The 19,852-nt window shown below is 38.6% G+C and overlaps 1 protein-coding gene across 1 annotated transcript in view; it reads right to left on the bottom strand.

Annotated features, from left to right (window-relative positions):
• LOC128662804 (ubiquinol-cytochrome-c reductase complex assembly factor 1) overlaps positions 1 to 19,852 on the bottom strand; it is a 416,092-nt gene that overhangs the window by 326,192 nt on the left and 70,048 nt on the right. The window contains exons 3-4 of the mRNA XM_053716768.1: positions 11,933 to 12,028; positions 7,837 to 7,944 (exon numbers count right to left, since the gene is read on the bottom strand). Of these exons, the coding sequence (XP_053572743.1) occupies positions 7,837 to 7,944; positions 11,933 to 12,028 (204 nt within the window). The remainder of the gene's footprint in view (positions 1 to 7,836; positions 7,945 to 11,932; positions 12,029 to 19,852) is intronic.

Raw genomic sequence — 19,852 nt, 5'->3', positions numbered from 1 at the left:
GAGCAGTTGTGGGCCTCCGCACATTCCAGAATCCAAGATACTTCCCTCATTGCTAGGGAGCACCTTGTTTCCCTTTGATGGTTGATGTAAGTCACAGAGGTTATGTTGTCCGATTGTAATCTGATACCCTGGGCCGAACCCAGAAGGGGCCAAACCTCCAGAGCATTGAAGATCGCTCGAAGCTCCAAGATGTTGATCGGGAGAAGGGATTTCTCTTGAATCCACAGGCCCTGTGCCTTCCTGGCACTCCAAACAGCTTCCCATCCTGTGAGCCTCACGTCCGTAGTAACAATCTCCCAGGATGGTCTCAAGAAGGATGTCCCTTGGGACAAGTGATCTGGACAGAGCCACCAGGAGAGCGATTCTCTCGACCAGTTGTCCAGAGAAATCTGTTGAGACAGATCTGAATGATTGCTGTTCCACTGTCTCAGCATGAACAGCTGAAAAGGTCTGAGATGGAATCTGGCAAAGGGGATGATGTCCATGCAGGACATCATGAGCCCAATTACCTCCATTCACCGAGCCACAGATGGCCTGAAGGAGGTCTGGAGGGCAAGACAATCGGATGTTAGCTTGGAACGTCTCTGGTCTGTAAGAAATATCCTCATGGATATGGAGTCCATTATCGTACCCAGGAACTCCAACCCTGGTACTGGGAATAAGAGAACACTTTTCTAAGTTTATCTTCCATCCATGAGATCGAAAAAGAGAAAGAAGTGTTTCCGAATCGTCCTCTGCCGGATGACAGGATGGTGCTTGAACCAAAATATTGTTTAAGTAAGGCACCACTGCAATCCCTCTGGTTCTGGCCACTTCAAGCAGAGCCCCTAGAACCTTTGTAAAAACTCTTGGAGCAGTAGCTAGACCAAATGGAAGTGCAATAAACTGGAAGTGCTGGTCTAGGAACTTGAAGTGTTACTTGTGTATAGGGACGTGGAGGGAGGCATCCTTCAGGTCTATCGTTGTCATGAATTGTCCTTCCTGGACTAAGGGAAGAATGGACCTTATTGTCTCCATCTTGAACAACAGGACAGCCAGGAATTTGTTTAAGCACTTCAGAATCAGACGAAAAGTACCCTCCTTCTTTGGTACCACATAGAGGTTTGAGTAGTAACTCAGACCTCTCTCTGCTGGAGGTACTGGTACAATAACCCCCAGGGAGGAGAGATCCCTCACACACCCTAGAAAAGCTTCTCTCTTTTCTGGTCTTGAAGACAGGTTTGATAAGAGGAATCTGCCCCTGGGAGGATGAAACTTAAAACCTATCCTGTATCCCTGAGAAATGACCTCCAGTACCCACGGGTCTTGCACGTCTCAAAACCAGGCTTCCGAAAATAGAGATAGTCTGCCCCGACCAGATCCAAGGCCGGATCGGGGCCGCCCCTTCATGCCGACTTCGACTCAGCGGGCTTCTTGTTCTGCTTGGATTTATTCCAGGACTGAGGAGGTTTCCAAGTTCCCTTGGACTGCTCAGGCTTTGTAGAGGGGATTTGTCCAAACGAAAGGAGCGAAAATTAGGACCTTGTCCCTTAGGTTTGTTCTTCTTATCCTGCGGTAAAAAGGCACCCTTGCCTCCAACAACCGTGGATATGATTGAGTCCAAGCCTGGACCAATGAGACTTTTACCCTTAAACGTAAGGGAAAGAGGTCTAGACTTCGAAGTCATGTCCGCAGACCAAGACTTCAGCCAGAGTGCTAGCACAGAAAAACCTGGGGTCTTGGCATTCAGGCGAATAATCTGCATATTTGCATCACAAATAAAAGAATTAGCTCCCCTTAAGGCCCTAATTCTTTCCTGGACCACGTCGAGGGGACATTTCACCTCTATCAATTCAGATAAGGAGTCGAATCAGTAGGTCGCCGCTCCAGAAACCGCAGCAACAGCCGCTGCCGGTTCCTGTGACGAAAGGCAAAAGAATTACTGGGGGATGTGGGGGAGGTAATTAAGCCTTTGGCTGTGGTGGCCAGGTTCAGTATTTCCCAGGAATGAAGCCATGGACTCTCCTCATATTAAGATGGAAAACACATATTATAAAAGAAATTTAAAGTGACACAAACCAATTTTTTTCCTTTCATGATTCAGATAGAGCATACTATTTTAAACAATTTTCTACTTTACTTTGCATCATTCTTTTGGTATCCTTTGTTTAAAGAGCAGCAATGGACTACTGTGAGCTAGCTGAACACATGTGAGCCAATGACAGAAAGCATATTTGTGCAAAAAACAATCAGCAGCTAGCTGCCAGTAGTGCACTGCTGCTCTTAAGCCTACCTAGGTATTTTTTAACATAGGGTTACCAGGAAAATAATGAAAATTAGATAATAGAAGTAAATTGGAAAGTTGTTTAAAATATCACACTCTGCCCGAATCATAAAAGTTTAATTTTGAATTTATTGACCCTTGAAACAGATCCAGTGTCTTTAGTATTATTTAGAAGGAAAAAGGACTATATGCTTGCACTCATTATTAGATTAACTTCTCTTAAGCCATAAGGCTTTATGAACCTAAGAAGAGAAATAAATATCAAGTAGGAGACAGATATTTATTATGCGGCCGTATAGTTTCAATGTTGAATGCAATATATGCAGTATATACAATCAGAATGACATACTCAAGAATAAGTATTTTTTTATTTCATTAATTGTAGTTGCCTAAATAGATAACATTCGGCATTTACTATTATGGAGGAAAAAAAACTATGAGCACAATCTTTGTAGACATTAGTTGTATCTAGAGATTAAATGTAAAGGATACTTATACAAAGGAATATTGTTACATGGTAACTTTGTACTCATATTGATATGTCAGATATTCTGCCTAGTAACATCTTAGCCTGTATTGCCGATTTTTCTTTATGGCTCAAAAATGCCTGAATATGTAACTTCCGGTTTCAAAACCTGCAGTCACGTGATCGGAGGGATATTTAAAGGGACACTGAACCCAATTTTTTTCTTTCGTGATAGATCAGATAGAGAATGCAATTTTAAACAACTTTCTAATTTACTCCTATTATCAATTTTTCTTCGTTCTCTTGCTTTCTTTATTTGAAAAATAAGGCATCTAAGCTATTTATTTGGTTCAGAACCATGAAAAGCACTTGTTTATTGGTAGGTGAATTTACCCACCAATCAGCAAGAACAACAGTGTGTTCACCAAAAATGGGCCGGCATCTAAACTTACATTCTTGCATTTCAAATAAAAATACCAATAGAATGAAAAGAATTTGATAATTGGAGTAAATTAGAAAGTTGCTTAAAATTGCATGCTCTATCTGAATCACAATAGGAAAAAATGTGGAACAACTAGTTAAACTAATTGTAAAAGAGAATACAATAAAGTTTAAGAGCAAACAGTTCCACAAATATCTTATAAATGTTAACTCTGCAGAGTTTGTAATTCTCAAAGTGTTAAAGTTCCATATCATTCACACATTATACCTTTTATTAGAATCAACTAAGAACATACACACATACAGTAGCAAAGGTTTGAATATTAAAAACACTTAAACTCTGTGGAATGCAGAATAACAATTGGATATAAGGAGTATTATTAATAATGTCAAACAGTCCTCAGTCAGGTCAATATTACAATAAGCTAAGCCCTTACAATCCGAGGGTTGAATTAATTTTAATCCGTTAGTATTAAGGACTAGAGGCTGCGAACATGATTACTCTAAATTCTTATTAACCATAATTAACCACAAGAGTAAGCAAATTAAAAAGACGAACAAGAGAGACAGAGCTGCTCCTGTCGGACCCCTGACGCGCGTTTCACGAACGTTTCCTCTTCTGCATTCCACAGAGTTTAAGTGTTTTTAATATTTAAGCCTTTGCTACTGTATGCGTGTATGTTCCTAGTTTATTCTAATAAAAGGTATAATGTGTGAATGATATGGAACTTTTTTAACACTTTGAGAATTACAAACTCTGCAGAGTTAACATTTATAAGATATTTGTGGAACTGTTTGCTCTTAAACTTTATTGTATTCTCTTTTACAATTAGTTTAACTAGTTGTTGTATGTTGCTCTAATCCAGATTCCACAACAGGTATTGTTTCTAAGAATTTTTGTAATTAATATACTAGGTATATACTAATTATACTAGAATATAAATCATACCTGCTACTTTCTTAACTCTGTCACCCCCAAATCTATTTAATTCTAAAGAAAAAATGTGGGTTCAGTGTCCCTTTAAAAGCTGGCGTTTTTAGTCAGGATACCAGTCACCTTTGATAAAGCTGCAGTGAAATGCGTCAGATGACGGGAATGGGGGTCGGAGGTAATATGTATCCAGTACACTGTACTTATTGACTCATACCAGGTCTGTTTTACTGTTGAAGACTTGGCTGCAAGACACTTATTCTTGTGTATGTCATACTGATTGTATATACTGCGTATATTGGATTTGACATTGAAACTATAGGGCCGCATCATAAAAATCTGTCTCCTACTTGATATTTATAACTTCGCAGTGACAGTCAAGGATTCAAAAGAGGCATCAGTTAAATATGCCTTGAGCATTGCCTCCATCTATTTCAGAATGTGACACATGACAGGAAACCTGATTTAAATCCTCTATATAAATGTTATACATCAGCAGCCTAAGAAAAACTCCAGAGCTGTCTCGGCTATTCTGTTCTGAAGATAACGTAAAACAGCACTAACTGAGGTAAATGAGATTGGTAAATAAAGTAATTCCAGCATTTTTTTAAGTTAATTAAGGGTTTTAACCACTATCATAAAATCAAGCGTGAGGACTTAAATAAACTTATAGTATGATCTTACATCCCATCCCTCAAGCAAAAGGAGACCGATGGGGCAGAAGAACATCTGAAGTATTTGCCACTGCCTGATGATCTAGAGTCAGAATCCCTTTTGGAGTCTGAGAAATAAAGAAAAATAAACTATCCCAGTGTCTTTTTAGAAAAGCATCAGAAAAAATAAAAATAACTAAAAAGTTCTACAAGACTGGCTTCTTCCTTAAGAATAACTAATAGGAAAAAACAAAGTGAAGTTATAATAAAAAATATTCCAGGATAATGTCAGCACTGCCAGCACTTATCCTGCAATTCACTGTTGTCTAGGTTGTCTCAATAGTGCACAGTAATGTTGCAGCAAAGGCAAGTCACGGATCCTCTCACCTGCAAAGACTAGCGCAGAGTTCTGCATGTGGCCCATGGGCCGCCAGAGGGACATCCCAGTTTACACCACTGAAGTTTAAGCTAAAACTCTTCTTACTAAAAGGAAAATGTTTGCCCCTCTATTATAAAGAACATTTTATATCTAAAAACACATTTTAACACATGTACTTAACAGGACAGTCAACACCAGAATTGTTGTTGTTTTAAAAGATAGATAATCCCTTAATTATCCATTCCCCAGTTTTGCATAACCAACAGAGTTATAATAATACACATTTTTTTTGACAGACTTGCATTTTAGCCAATCAGTGTTCACTCTGTAAATTTAAGTGCATGAGCTCAATGTTATCTATATGAAACACATGAACTAACGTCCTCTAGTGGTGTAAAACTGTCAAAATGCATTTAGATTAGAGGTGGCCTTCAAGGGCTAAGAAATTAGCCCTCCTAGGTTTAGCTTTCAACTAAGAATACCAAGAGAACAAAGCAAAATTGATAATAAAAGTAAAAATAAAGGAAAGTTGTTTAAAATTACATGCCCTATTTGAATCATGAAAGTTTATTTTGGACTTAACTGTTCCTTTAACAAAATTATTTGAGATTTAAAATTGATTAGGAGACAAGACTGATATATTAAAAATAGTCTAGTAAGTGTAGTATTCAGACTTATTATGTAAATGTGAAAATGGTCAAAGGAAAGTTCCTCCGAATGATCTAAAGGTAGCAAAATACACAAAAAGTGTGATTCAACACACCCAAAATGGCAAAACCTGGGACTAACGTTTTCATTAAATCACTTAACCTTTATTTAAGAGGAGTTAAAATGTCAGCATTTAGAAGATGCCAGATGCCACAAAACCACAACGAACAGATGTCCTACACAAAGTTTATACACTAGATACTTTATCAAGTACTGCTACATTTTTTTTTTTTAAATAAAGGTTATTTTTTTTCTGAAAAACATTTCATTAAAGGGACACTGAACCCAAATGTTTTCTTTCGTGATTCAGATAGAGCATGCAATTTTAAGCAACTTTCTAATTTACTCTTATTATAAATTTTACTTCGTTCACTTGCTATCTTTATTTGAAAAAGAAGGCATCTAAGCTTTTTTTAGTTCAGCACTATTATCCACCAATCAGCAAGAATAACCCAGGTTATTCACCAAAAATGGGCCGGCATCTAAACTTACATTCTTGCATTTCAAATAAAGATACCAAGAGAATGAAGAAAATTTGATAATAGGAGTAAATTAGAAAGTTGCTTAAAATTGCATGCTCTGTCTGAATCACAAAATAAAAAAATTGAGTTTAGTGTCCCTTTAACTAATGTGTGTGGAGTTCTCCCCTTTTATCCCTTAGTTCTATAAGATATAGCTAGTGAAGTGCAGGTGAAATTAAAAGCCGGCTTTATTTTTCCACATTCTCAGATATTTTAGAGGATGCCAGGCAAATAACACACCATTAGCTTAACACTGCTTTGGGAAATGTTTTCATTTGAGGATTTTCTAGGTTACATTTCTTAAATGTGGAGTCAGCAAGTTTGCATGTATAACTTTATTGTAGATTTAACTGCTGCAATTTTTCTTTTTAGTCCCCTAAATAAGCACATTTCTTCTTGCATTCTCCTTGTTTTCACCTATAATCTCTTTCAGACACTGGACATAAACTTGATTCATTGAATGGAATTAAAGTAATATTTCTTTGTTGTGTCTATGAGAGAACATTTAAAAAGAGGAGAATCAGACTAATATACTACAGGGAAGTTCTCCTCAGTGAAAAGCATAATTGGGCTAAAAGATGCTACCTCCAGGTGGTCACTGGGCCACTGAGCTGTTGTTCATTCCTGGCATATTGCTACTCCTTAAAGGGATACTAAACCCAAATTTTGTCTTTCATGATTCAGATAGAGCATGCAATTTTAAGCAACTTTATAATTTACTCCTATTATCATTTTTTCTTCGTTCTCTTGCTATCTTTATTTGAAAAAGCAGGAATACAAGCAAAGGAGCGGGCCCATTTTTGGTTCAGCACCATGGATAGTGCTTGCTGATTGGTGGCAACATTTAGCAAAAATGGGCTGGCTCCTAAGTTTACATTTTTGATTTTTAAATAAAGATAGAGAACAAAGAAAAATTTGATAATAGGAGTAAATTAGAGAGTTGCTTAAAATTGCATGCTCTATCTGAATCACAAAATTAAAAAAATGGGTTTAGTATCCCTTTAAGTACTGCTTATCAGCCAGGTGAATACAGACAGGTACTTCCTGTGTATTTCCAAATAAAAATAAACAGTTCCATGCATCCTGTGCTGCATTAGTAGGGAAAGAGATAGCTTTGCGAGTAGGTGAAGGAGACAGCTCATTGTGACTTGCTTCACAATAAGTTACAAGGATGCAGGAATCAAAAATGTACCTTGGTACTAAAATAAACAAACATACTCATCTATTCAGTCACAAAACAAAATGTTGACAACAACTCCATTCTTATTAAAGGGACAGCCCTGCCTCAGTGATGTATTGCTAATATGCTATCTCTGTTTGTAATATGCAGTCTATTTTGAAATAATTATGCTTCTGTTAAAAATATAGAAAACCCATCTGAACATGTAATTTCATATTCATCTAATAATCTCTCTGTAGGTATCTCTCATTCAGTTTATAATATTTCTTAGTTGTACTTGTTACTGTTACTCACCCATTTGTTGTATTTCAAAGGTCCAGTAAAACCCATTGCTTCTATTATTTTTGTAAATGTTCCGATTTCTTCTTCTGAAGGCTGCAGCTTATCTTTTAATGTATGGTGCTGGGGAAGAAAAGGAAATTAAAGGTTTACAATTTGTAATTGCTATTAAAACAAATTTATATATGCAGTGATTTAAAACAAATTCAAAGGCCATTCAAATGAACCAAGAAGCAATTCTTACTGCAAATGAAGCTCCCTGTATAGAAGTGTCATTCTCATGTTTTCCTCAAGGTTCTCTTCTCATCAAATAGTTCAATAACAAGTTGTTTTGCAGTATTACCTCTGCTGTTTGGAATGGTGTACACACAATTGTAGACTGATGGTCCAGGTTCAAACATTTATTTAGCCATATTAAAACCTTACTATATTATGATGCGTCTAAGCAAATTTGTTCAAAATCTAGGAGCTAGACAAAAATGTAAAATCTATAATAATTGTACTCTTTATGGCATGTATGCGCCTAATGTGTGTATGCTTTATATGTGTGTGTGTTTTGCAAGAACTGGCTCTCTCTAGGCAAGGGTAGCAGCCACTGACAAACCTAGAATGTTAGCAACAGACACTTGGGCCATGGCTACTCAGATAGCTGAACTTTATTAATAGCACAGCAGTTTCAAATCTACAGTGGGTTGGTAATAGTCAACAGCATAACATAGGGTCAATCACAATAGCTTTCAAATGGAACAAGTCAAACGTCCTCCTAGGGGTGGTGACATAGTAGCCTTACTTAGAAAGCGAGATTGGATTGGATTTTTACTTTACGCACTAGAGTACAACAGGGCTTTAACATTGATGGAGATATAATAAACTTTTGGCAATAAGGCTTTATACTGAGTTTGTTACAGGGCTCTCTAATTATAATGTTTATGCTTCCTCTTTTAGCATTGCCTGCATTTGTGATAATTTGATGATTATGTGACTATTTACCAATGAGCTTGTAATTACTACAATTTTACTGATATTGTATAGATATTATTGCCTTTATACATATCTTTCAGATATATTTTTTGTTTATTATGTGACTTTATATTTATAACATACCGATCCGTTATGATGGCTTGTTATGCTGTATTGGTACCAGATAATATATAGGCTATATGGTACTTTAAGTGGGTTGTTTGCTTTGACACTGTGTATGGGGGAGGAGGTGCTCTAATTAAAGCCTATAAATATGCACATGTGTGAGTGGAGGACAAGGGTCTATGAGCAAGGCATAGCCGAAACGCGTAAGACCTAGTTCCTCCACTCTATTTTACTTTTATTGATGTCTTCTGACTTTATTAAATGAATTTGCATTTATCTTTGGGATCCGTGCCTGCTTTCTTTGTTTGACAATAGCTTTCAACCCAAACATTACAGGCATGTATTTTCTCCAGTACATTAAAGTCAAAATTAAAATTAATCAATCAAAATCTCTCACTCTCCTTCCATGAAGTTTACAAAAAAAACACCCTTGTGTACAGAAAAGTCCTTGGTATTAATGTCATGACGACACAGGAAGTTGTGCTGGTAGTTAAAGGTCACTAAAATATGAACTACACAAATTGCTCATAGATAGATTTCTGCCCATCTGAGTATAATATTTGCTCTCCCACCCCCTGAACCCTACCTGATCCCTCCCAAACAGCTCTCCCCACTTGTCACCACCTTCTTTGGTACTGGCAGTCAGCCAGTATGCAGTTTAGGGATTTTATTTTTTAACATTTCTGTAGTGTAGAGAACCCCCCTAATCGACGTCCCTGATCTCCCCCCAAGCAGCTCTCTAACCCTCACCCCCACTACTCCTCACCATCTTTGTTACATCCTCCAAGCAGCTCTCTAACCCTCCCCCTCTCAATAATTATTTTTAAAAAAATGTAATTTATATTTACTTTTTTTCATTCTGTAGTATAGCAGTCCCCTCACCCTCCTTCCAAGATCACTTTTATTTCCACAGTGTAGGGTCCCCCCTCCAGCTGTTATTCTGCAGCTTAGGGCCCATCCCTCCCTCTTCCCTGACATCCATAGTTTTTGTAGTACAGGAAACCCCCCTCCGGCTTTTATTCTGTAGCATAGGGCCCCATCCCTCCCTCTCCCCTGAAATCCATAGTTTCTGTAGTGTAGAGAACCCTGCCCCTTTTCCCCTTCTCGCTGGGCCAATCCACCCGCCTCCCTCCTTCCCTCCCACTCGGCACCAACGATAATTATTACAGACAGTGTCACTATAGGTTTGACTGTTGATCGGCCTTCGTATAGTAAGGGAGCATGATCAGTGCCTCTTTACTATATGAAGGCATATGCCTTCTACCCCCAGCTTCAGTCTCCGCTATCTAAGCTGACAGCGGGGACAGCAGCATATGCCACAGCGTTGGCCGTAGATACTACGTCAACGCAGTATGCTGAGCAAAGTACTGTGTGACATAGTACCTACATCCTTATGGTGCAAGGGATTAAGGACGATTTCTATTAAATTTGATGACCTTTTAGTGAAATCTCATGAGATCACAGTAAAATAAAGTGTGACCTCAGCACTAATGAAGCTGATTGACGGCTGTTTTTCTTTTATTTTCAACATGCAGCTGACAGTAGCTGAAGGACAACTGTTCACAGAGCACTTACTATTGTGAGCTGAAGGAATGTTGAGGTAAAATATCTTCCTTTTTTTGACCATGAAATATCACAATTGCGATTTTAATCGTTATTTTTTTAAAATAACTCAAAGCTAGCAGGGACAAGTCCCCCCACCCCACCTAAGACAGACAGTTCAACTTACACATCTGATCCTGCAGCCCCCTTTAGCTTGCCGCTGCCCACCATCTTTCCCTTTTCCCAGTGCTGTCGCTTAGTAGAATCATTAGGCAAAATAAAAACATATGTTGTGAGGAGCTACAAATTATAGCCCACAGTAGCAGCTACAGGAAGGCCTACAGAATAATATACCTGCACTGCAGCCCTGAAGACACTGCTGTGGGTTGTAATGTGCAGCTCCTCACTACACATGTTTTTATTGTGCCTAATGATTCTACAAGGCGCTGGGAATATAAATCTGATGCTACAATAGCTCAGCTCTATATAATTTATCTATAGTGAAAATGTAAATCTGATGCTACAATAGCGCTATATGATTTATATATAGTGAGAATCTAAATCTGATGCTACAATAGCGCTATATGATTTATATATAGTGAGAATATAAATCTGATGCTCCAATAGTGCTATATGATTTATATATAGTGAGAATGTAAATCTGATGCTCCAATAGCGCTATATGATTTATATATAGTGAGAATATAAATCTGATGCCCACCATTTTTCCCTCTTCCCAGTGCTGCCACCTTAGTAGAATCATTAGGCACAATAAAATCATATGTTGTAAGGAGCTACAAATTACAGCCCACAGTAGCGGCTGCTGGAAGGCCTACAGAATAATACACCAGCACTGCTGCCCTGCAGTCGCTACTGTAGGTTGTAATGTGTAGCTCCTCACTACACATGTTGTCTATATCCAGAAGGGGAAGAAGGAGATGTAGAAGAGCTCGTTCCCCAGCTCGGTGCCGAGCACGGCAAGTAATAGAGCAACGGGAGGCAGACGGTGAAGTCTTGGCCCTTCTCGCCCGTTAAAGAATTCCGGCGCTGCAACTTCTTTCTGCGGTTCCCAATGGTACCGTTAGTGTCCCCACACACCCGGTTAGCTTGGTGACCTGCGCAGCTCTGCACTCGCATAGTCGCTGAAAGCGATCCACGTGACTGGGGTCCTGCAGATAACGGGCCAGGCGTCCCGGCCATGGCGGTGCGGCAATTGAAGTCATTGCCACGCCCCTTACCCGCATGTGGCCACAGCGGAGCCCTCCTGTACATCATAGGTGACGTCATAGTGGGTGGGGTTAAAAATTGCATACTCCCGCGATTTTAAATATGCAGCCCTAGCATCTAGCAAAGAAAATATTTTATTTTGTATATATTACATTTATAAAATAAACATATAGTCAACTTTTAATGTTTACTGAGATTTTTACATACTATAACACTATCTGGTGCAAATGATCAAAGTCAAACAAACAATCCTTACTGTAGATGTGACATGTAGTTCTCTCCATGCCTGTGCTGCTAAAGGGGATCTGTGCTGTGGTCCATGGCATATTTCACTTGATACAGATGCAAAAGACTGTAAACATTAAGGGGGGTAACAAAAAGGAACATTTGATTAATATCCATAATTAAACATGATTATAATTTAGGATTAAAAATAGATGTGCAAACAGCAAAATAAATCTTGTTTGATTCTTTTACCATATAAAGTAGTAGCTCATGTACTAAATCTAAATTTTGCATATCTGACTCCAAGTAAAACAATTTAGCAGAAATTTGAACATTTTTTGCTTTCTGGAGGAACCCAAATTCTTCACTGTGACTTTTGACAATCCATCTCGGATAGACTGTATTTGGCACAAGTTGAATTTGAGCTTGTTACATAAATGTTAAAAAGTTTCTATATATAAATCCTTCAGGTTGTACATTTTTTCCACAAACAGTCCCCTCTCCCCATACTATGGAGTATTGTGCATACTGATATATGCATGGCAGCCAATCACACTCAGGCTGTATACACAACACACAGGCAGTATGACTGTTGCTCAGGAGGGAGAAAATACATTTGATATTATAATTGAAGACTTTACATGAATACATTTTACTTATATAAAATGGGTAAACTAAATAAATGAAAGCTGTGTGATACACATTTTCCAAAGGCTTTTCACAGTTTAACCAAATACTAATAATTCACACAATTTAATAAAAATGCAAAAGCAAAGGCATTTAAAACAGCCAGAGCAAATGGAACTTATTCTGGTGCAGCAATATCTAAGTTTGCATCTAATAATGCCAGACTTCTAAACCTTTAACATTTGCAAATACCTGCCAGGTTTTTACATCTACAAATCAGTTTCTACTTGGTAAAGTAACAAATATATTATTTGACAAGAAACTTACATTAAAGCCAGAGTTTAACTTTCCTATTATGAAACCTTTAAAAGCAAGGAAATTCCTAACTTAAACCACTCCCACTCCCCCCTTGGGAGCTTTGCATGACATCATCACTGCCATCACTGATTACATCACACACAACATTGTTAATAACCTCATCAGTGACATCACTAGTGACATGACCTTTGATATATAATATAACCTGCACTATCTAAGGTCACTCTCCCTCACATGCAACCACCTCTTCATCTTCCCACCTCATACACTATCTTCTCCTCACACTCTCATCTCTACTTCCACCACATGCATTTATTTACCTCACACTCCCTCTAACTCATCTTCTCAGCAGTCTTTCCCTCACAACCTGCTCACTATCTCAAACCAACTAACCCTCACACACTAGCTTCTGTTAATGCCTTAAGCCATCCCTCTCAAACACAGCTGCCTCCTCAACCTCATAGCTAAATTACATAAAAATAGATAATGAAAATATATTGCAAAGTTGTTTTATTACACATAACTAAAACTCTCAAAGGGTTTACTGTCCCTTTAACTTGCAAGCTGTGTGCAGGTGAAGTTAATTCAATGTTTACAATACACTTATTAGAAGCAAAGTTCAAATGCAGTGGAAATATTTCTGTTTAATTTGTATTTGCTGCAAACTGAGCAGGATCACTATCCCAGAGAGCTTAATTACTTCCAATGATGAATTACTTTAAACATGAAAGTGATGCAAGCATGTCTGTAAAAAAACAAAACTGGACTAGAAAATATCACTTGAATGTAAACAAAGAAGAAAATATTTGACCTCACAATTTCCTCAGTAACCACATAACATTGTAAAAGGAATTTAAGAAGCCAATCAGAAGCCATGCCCCAGGACTTGCAAGACAGTATGTGCACAATAACTGTATTTACCACCTCAGTTTAAGGAACTTTACTATGAAATCTTATGAGATTTCAGGAAAATACCATGAGATCATAATAAAGCACTGATGATGATGACTGCTCATCACAGGCTACCCCTTGCTGACAGACTCCTGCACTGCAGCTACATTGATAATGTGCTGAAGAAGACCACCATACTGAGCATGTTACAGTGTGACATAGTTAACTGTACTGGTCTGTAAACTGTTGCAAAAAAAAAGCTAATTTGTTTGAGATTACAAAAAAATAAATAAAAGCTACCAAGGGGTATTAGATCAAGTCAAAAGCCATCAGCATAAGTTTCATGAAAATACATGCAGTGTGGTTAGCTGTGGAAATAGAAACAAATCCCAGTTATAAGTCAATGTAATTTTTCTGAAAAAAACAGCACTTTTTCCCTGCATTAAATAACTTTAAAAGTTACAAAATACAAAACTACCAAACTGTGTGAGAAAAACACCCTAGGTGTTAGGGGGTGCACTGAATAACAATAAAATCTATAATAATATTCTAATTCACAAAGGTAAGAGTCACAAATTTAGAACTAATGTCCAAATAATTCTTATGAACAGTTCATATGTTCCACCAAGGTCACTCTTCTTTAGGTTAAAAGACTCCACTTTCACTCTGAAAAATAGAAACAAACATGCATAAACATTTGTACTTGCAAAGCCGGCAGCACTCAGTTGTGCTAATTCACACAGTCTGGGAACTTTCAGTGTCCCAGCTCACTGACTCCAGGTAGGGGTAATTACCCACAGCAGCTACTGGTCCTGATGAAATAGCGCTTATAGCATTGCAGTTTTGTTATATCACAAATAGGGTAACTCTGTTGTTCCCTTTATGTGTTTTTCATTTTTAATAAAAGTTTTAAATCAGAAGACAGACTGATTCCTGTGTATCCTGAACCGGCAGCTGCTGTGGGTGATTACCCCTACCTGGAGTCTGTGTATCCTGAACCGGCAGCTGCTGTGGGTGATTACCCCTACCTGGAGTCTGTGTATCCTGAACCGGCAGCTGCTGTGGGTGATTACCCCTACCTGGAGTCTGTGTATCCTGAACCGGTAGCTGCTGTGGGTGATTACCCCTACCTGGAGTCTGTGTATCCTGAACCGGTAGCTGCTGTGGTTTATTACCCCTACATGGAGTCTGTGTATCCTGAACCGGTAGCTGCTGTGGTTTATTACCCCTACATGGAGTCTGTGTATCCTGAACCAGCAGCTGCTGTGGGTGATAACCCTTACCTGGAGCCTGTGTATCCTGAACCAGCAGTTGCTGTGGGTGATTACCCCTACCTGGAGCCTGTGTATCCTGAACCAGCAGCTGCTGTTGGTGATTACTCCTACATGGGCCTGTGTATCCTGAACCGGCAGCTGCTGTGGGTGATTACCCCTACCTGGAGCCTGTGTATCCTGAACCGGCAGCTGCTGTGGGCGATTGCCCCTACCTGGAGCCTGTGTATCCTAAACCTGCAGCTGCTGCGGGTGATTACACCTACCTGGGCCTGTGTATCCTGAACCTGCAGCTGCTGCGGGTGATTACCCCTACCTGGAGTCAGTGAGCTGGGACACAAACTCCAAATAAAAACCATTCAGCTTTACCAAACAAATAAGTGGATTGTTGTTACCCCCATATTAATAAAATAGATGGTCAGCCCAGAATAATACTGTTTTGAACATATATACTAGGCATGAAGATGTATATATCATTTTAAATTAAGTACAATGGTCACATAGTCTAGACTTTAGTGGACTGAATACATTTGTGAATCTTCAACTTTATGCCAGATTTCTTATTTTTATGTATTTTATTACATTGTGGATTGTTAGGCTGATATTGTTGTTACCCCAATATTAATAAAATAGATGGCCAGCCCAGAATAATACTGTTTTAAACATATATACTAGGCATGAAAATGTATATATAATTTTAAATTAAGTACAATGGATGGCAAATTTATAAAAACAGTAAATGGAGAAACACTATAAAGAAGGTAGAGAGTATGTACTAAGCATAGACATGTCACCTGACGAGATGATGTGAAACAGTGAAATGCGTTGTGTTTGTCACAGTTTATACTTTAGTGGACTAACTACATTTGTGGATCTTCAATTTTATGCCAGATTTCTTATTTTTATGTATTTTATTACATTGTAACATTGTTTTTATATACTATATGTTTTGATAAATATATTCTATTCTTATTGAACAATATTGTTTGAGCACTGTCTATTGTTTCTATTGCTATTTACACCTATTTAGGGACTAGCAGCTTTAATAACTAGATATTGTACTTTATTTTACTTTTTTTCTGGTATTGCTGCTACTTTGTGTTTTAAGGATAGAGACATACAACAATGCAACTACTCTATTTGTTAAACATTTTTTTATGTTTATCTCCATTCAGTAATATAAAAAGCACAAATAGAGTCACTTCATTTTCCAAGAAACTTTGTACAATTTCTACTTCTAAGTTTTAACTTCCCTCATAACTGATCAGGTGCCATATGACTACCAAGGGGATCTGCCTAAAACTAAACTGTTTGGTTCCATACTATAAAAATGTGTATATCTCCAGGAGTACTGCTATTTCCCAAAAATGCTAAGTAGTGGTCCCTAATTGAGGTTTTTAGTTCCACAAAGATAGTGGCGTCTGCACATACCCTGCCTATGTCTCATGTAGCCCAAGGGTACTGTGCTTCCAAAGAAACTATTTATTAGCACAGTAATAATATAATAACATAAATGCATCAATTGCATCATTTTATTTTTCTGATTAAAAGAACACTGCCGACTCTGTGACACAAACACAGCTTCTTTTATATTAAGAAAAAACTATTTTTTGGCTTTTAGTTGACACAGACACTGTAATTCTGAGCTAATATTTCAGATTTCCAAAGAGACCCCATTACCCTAATTTTAAGTAATTACAAAACACAATATAAAATGCTTTGGGTACAGCCTATTTCAAGGAGACATTGGATAAAACATGCATTTAAAAAAAAAAAAAATCAATCAAACCAATTTTATGAAGGCCATTACTGTCTGTGGTTGGAATTCTGAAGAGAATGTCTGTAGGATGAATAGCGGCGGGCTGATGCCACAATAGTGCAGTGTTCCTTGGTAGAATTCTGTACCTTGGCACTTGCCAATAAAGCTTTAAATCAACATTCCCTATGGGCACTGGTGCTCTCTCTCTCTCAACACAGCATTGCATGATATATAGGTCGCCATCCACTATGTTACCTGCTGCTTGCTTTTCAGTTCCAGAAAGCTGGCAACAACCATCAGCACCATACTGTGTGTTTAATACACTCTAGAAGCATTTAAAAGCTATAAGATTCTCTAGTATTGCACTTTTGGAGACAATTTAAATTAGTAACATAGGGTAATTATTATAAACAAGGGGATAGGAATTTCCTTTCAAATAACTTCAATAATAAAGCTTTACAGCTGACTTTATAGTGATTTATGAAACATTTCTTTGTATTTATATACTTTCTCTTGATTAAGTGTCATTTGAAAAACATCTGTGGATCATTGGGGATATTATGCCACAAAACAGACTTCCAATACGATTTCGGTTAGGGTTGTACAATAAACACAGCTGTGGAGATTTTGAGGTCTTGGATGCTTCATTTGTCCCAGAAGGTATTTAAAAAGTAAGTACTCGCACATCATCATTGATGATGATGAAAAAGTACAGTAAACACCCAGCTGATCCAAATATCTATGAAAATCTATGGATTTAAACCATTAAATCAGATTAGTTGGTCACATGGTTAAAGGAAATGTCAAAAAGAATAATGTAGATTAGAGACACTTTTAAAAAATATATAAACTGCATACCATAACATTGGAAGCTACTGCTAAAATTAATAAAAGAAAATCTAAAAGAATCACAAATCATCTGTTATCTTCAAGGAGTATGTTGAACACACATCTTCAGGATTTCCAAACATTGGAGATGTTCCATATAAAACAAACTGTCAAATCTATTTGCTATTTGTGTTAAAGGGTAAAAACAGGAATATGATTTTATACTTACTGAAAGAACTTGTGTTGATGACTAGAAACATAAATAGAAAAAGGTAAAAAATAAAAAAATGATAGTAAACCAAGGGAGGGAATACTTTCTAGCGCTAATTTACTAGCCAATAATTGTACTTGAAAAAATTAATAACATTTTTAAAAAGTTAGCACATGAAATAGACTAATCCACAAACCAGAAACAGGAATATCAGGAATACAAGAAAAAACAAGTGCACAAATAATACTAATTAATAAAGGTAGATTGCTAAAAATACTTTATCCTGATCAAATATCAGATAATGAGCAATACAGAGGATATCACTTTGGTATGAAACATGTCTGGATGTGCACACAGCATCAGCAAAATAGTCATAAAACTTAACACCTTTAAATACACCTTAAGAAAAGGTTATAGTTGCATAAATTGCTAAATCCAAATACAATTCAAAATGTGACCAATTAGGTTAAAAAGCAACCATCCATCAAAATAAAACTTAAGTATAAACATTCAGGGAACCTATGGACAGAAATGTATACCCATTCCAATTTTTTTTTAGAAACTCAAATATTTCTGAAAAAGATTGTGATGGATTCCGATTACCCCGAATGGGTAGCTCCGCTAATGGATCCTCCCAATGCCTGGAACCTGCCGCTATGTAGTAGAGAAAGTGATTCTAGCAGAGCCCACCCAAATAAATAGACAGACTAGCATTTAGGTGAAAACACAAAGTGCGCTTTATTAGTAAAAACACACAACATTTATACAAAAACTGATCTCGATTACAAGCCTTATCTGACCCTCACATCTCCCACCATTCCCGCCTCTCAAGACAGGCTGGTGCCTCCATTGTGTCCATTGTTCCCCAGTGTCCAGCGATACAAGGATGGGGTATTTGGGGTGAACCCAGGGGAGTGGCAGCCCTTCCAGGGTGTCGTTGGAAAGCCCCTGGTCCCCCAGGTACTTTGGTCCAAAAAAGCGCCTTGATCCATGGCTGGGGTTGGAGTTATGGCTTATCCAACGTACACCGGGCACGCTATTGTTAGAGGGGGTAATGATGAGGGGTCTGAAACCCCTGGTTCCTGAGAGAGCTCTCCCCTATAAATCGCCCCACCTCTGGTCCATCCCCAGAGGTAGTAATTCCCCAGAGAGCGGAGCTCTGGGACAAAGGACCACTGGAGCAACCTGGGATGAAGGGGCTCGGAATCCGAGCTGATACCGCCGGCCGGCGTTTCCATGGGGCCGGCCAGCTAAAGGGCAGTCTGTTGAATAGGGCTCGGAAACCCCGGTTCCCAATGGAGATCACCTCCGGCAATTGGCCCACCTCTTGCCCTCCCCATGGGGTACCAATCCCTAAGAGAGTGAAGCTTTGGGGCAAGGGAACTTCGAAGTGGCTGGAGGTAAAGTGTCCCGGAGGGTGCTGGGTGCAGGGCTGACCGGTAGTTCCAAGAGCCCGGCCGGACGGAGAGGGATAGATCGGTCAGAGACCAGCTCTTTCAAGATCAATTGGACCGATGAAAACAAAGGAAGCCAAAGCTCTGGGAGATTACTGTTGCTCTGAGGAGCACAAAACCACTGAGAAACAACAGGGGGGGTAGAGGTAGGGGTAGGCGTTTAACCCCTGCTGCCCGGTATCCGTGACAACTTCCCCCTTCCAGTTCGGCAGACCCAGCTAGATCCACACATGGGTCGGCCTGGGGCTGTCCAAGGAGTCTATGCCACTTCAGTCCGCTGGGAAAGTCCATCAGCGACTACCTCAACAGGTCCTGCCCTTCTTCATCTGTCTGGCTTAATTACTGCCCCCAACCCGAACATGGAGGCTTCGGTGTGTACACAAAAACATTTGGTGGGGTTAGAAATGACCAGTACTGGAGCAGAGATTAAGGCAGACTTAAGACTCTGGAAGGCAGCTTCACACTCTGGGGACCACAGGACCTGTTGAGGTAGTCGCTTATGGGTCAGGTCGGTCAGGAGTTTGGCCAGGGCACTGTAATTGGGGACAAATTTCCAGTAGTAACCGGCGGTCCCTAGAAAAGCTAGAACCTG

The sequence above is a fragment of the Bombina bombina genome, chromosome 1 (genome assembly GCF_027579735.1).
Source record: "Bombina bombina isolate aBomBom1 chromosome 1, aBomBom1.pri, whole genome shotgun sequence".
Classification (NCBI taxonomy): domain Eukaryota; kingdom Metazoa; phylum Chordata; class Amphibia; order Anura; family Bombinatoridae; genus Bombina; species Bombina bombina.
The sequence above is the reverse complement of the archived record's forward strand: the minus strand, read 5'-3'. Positions and strand labels throughout refer to the sequence as shown.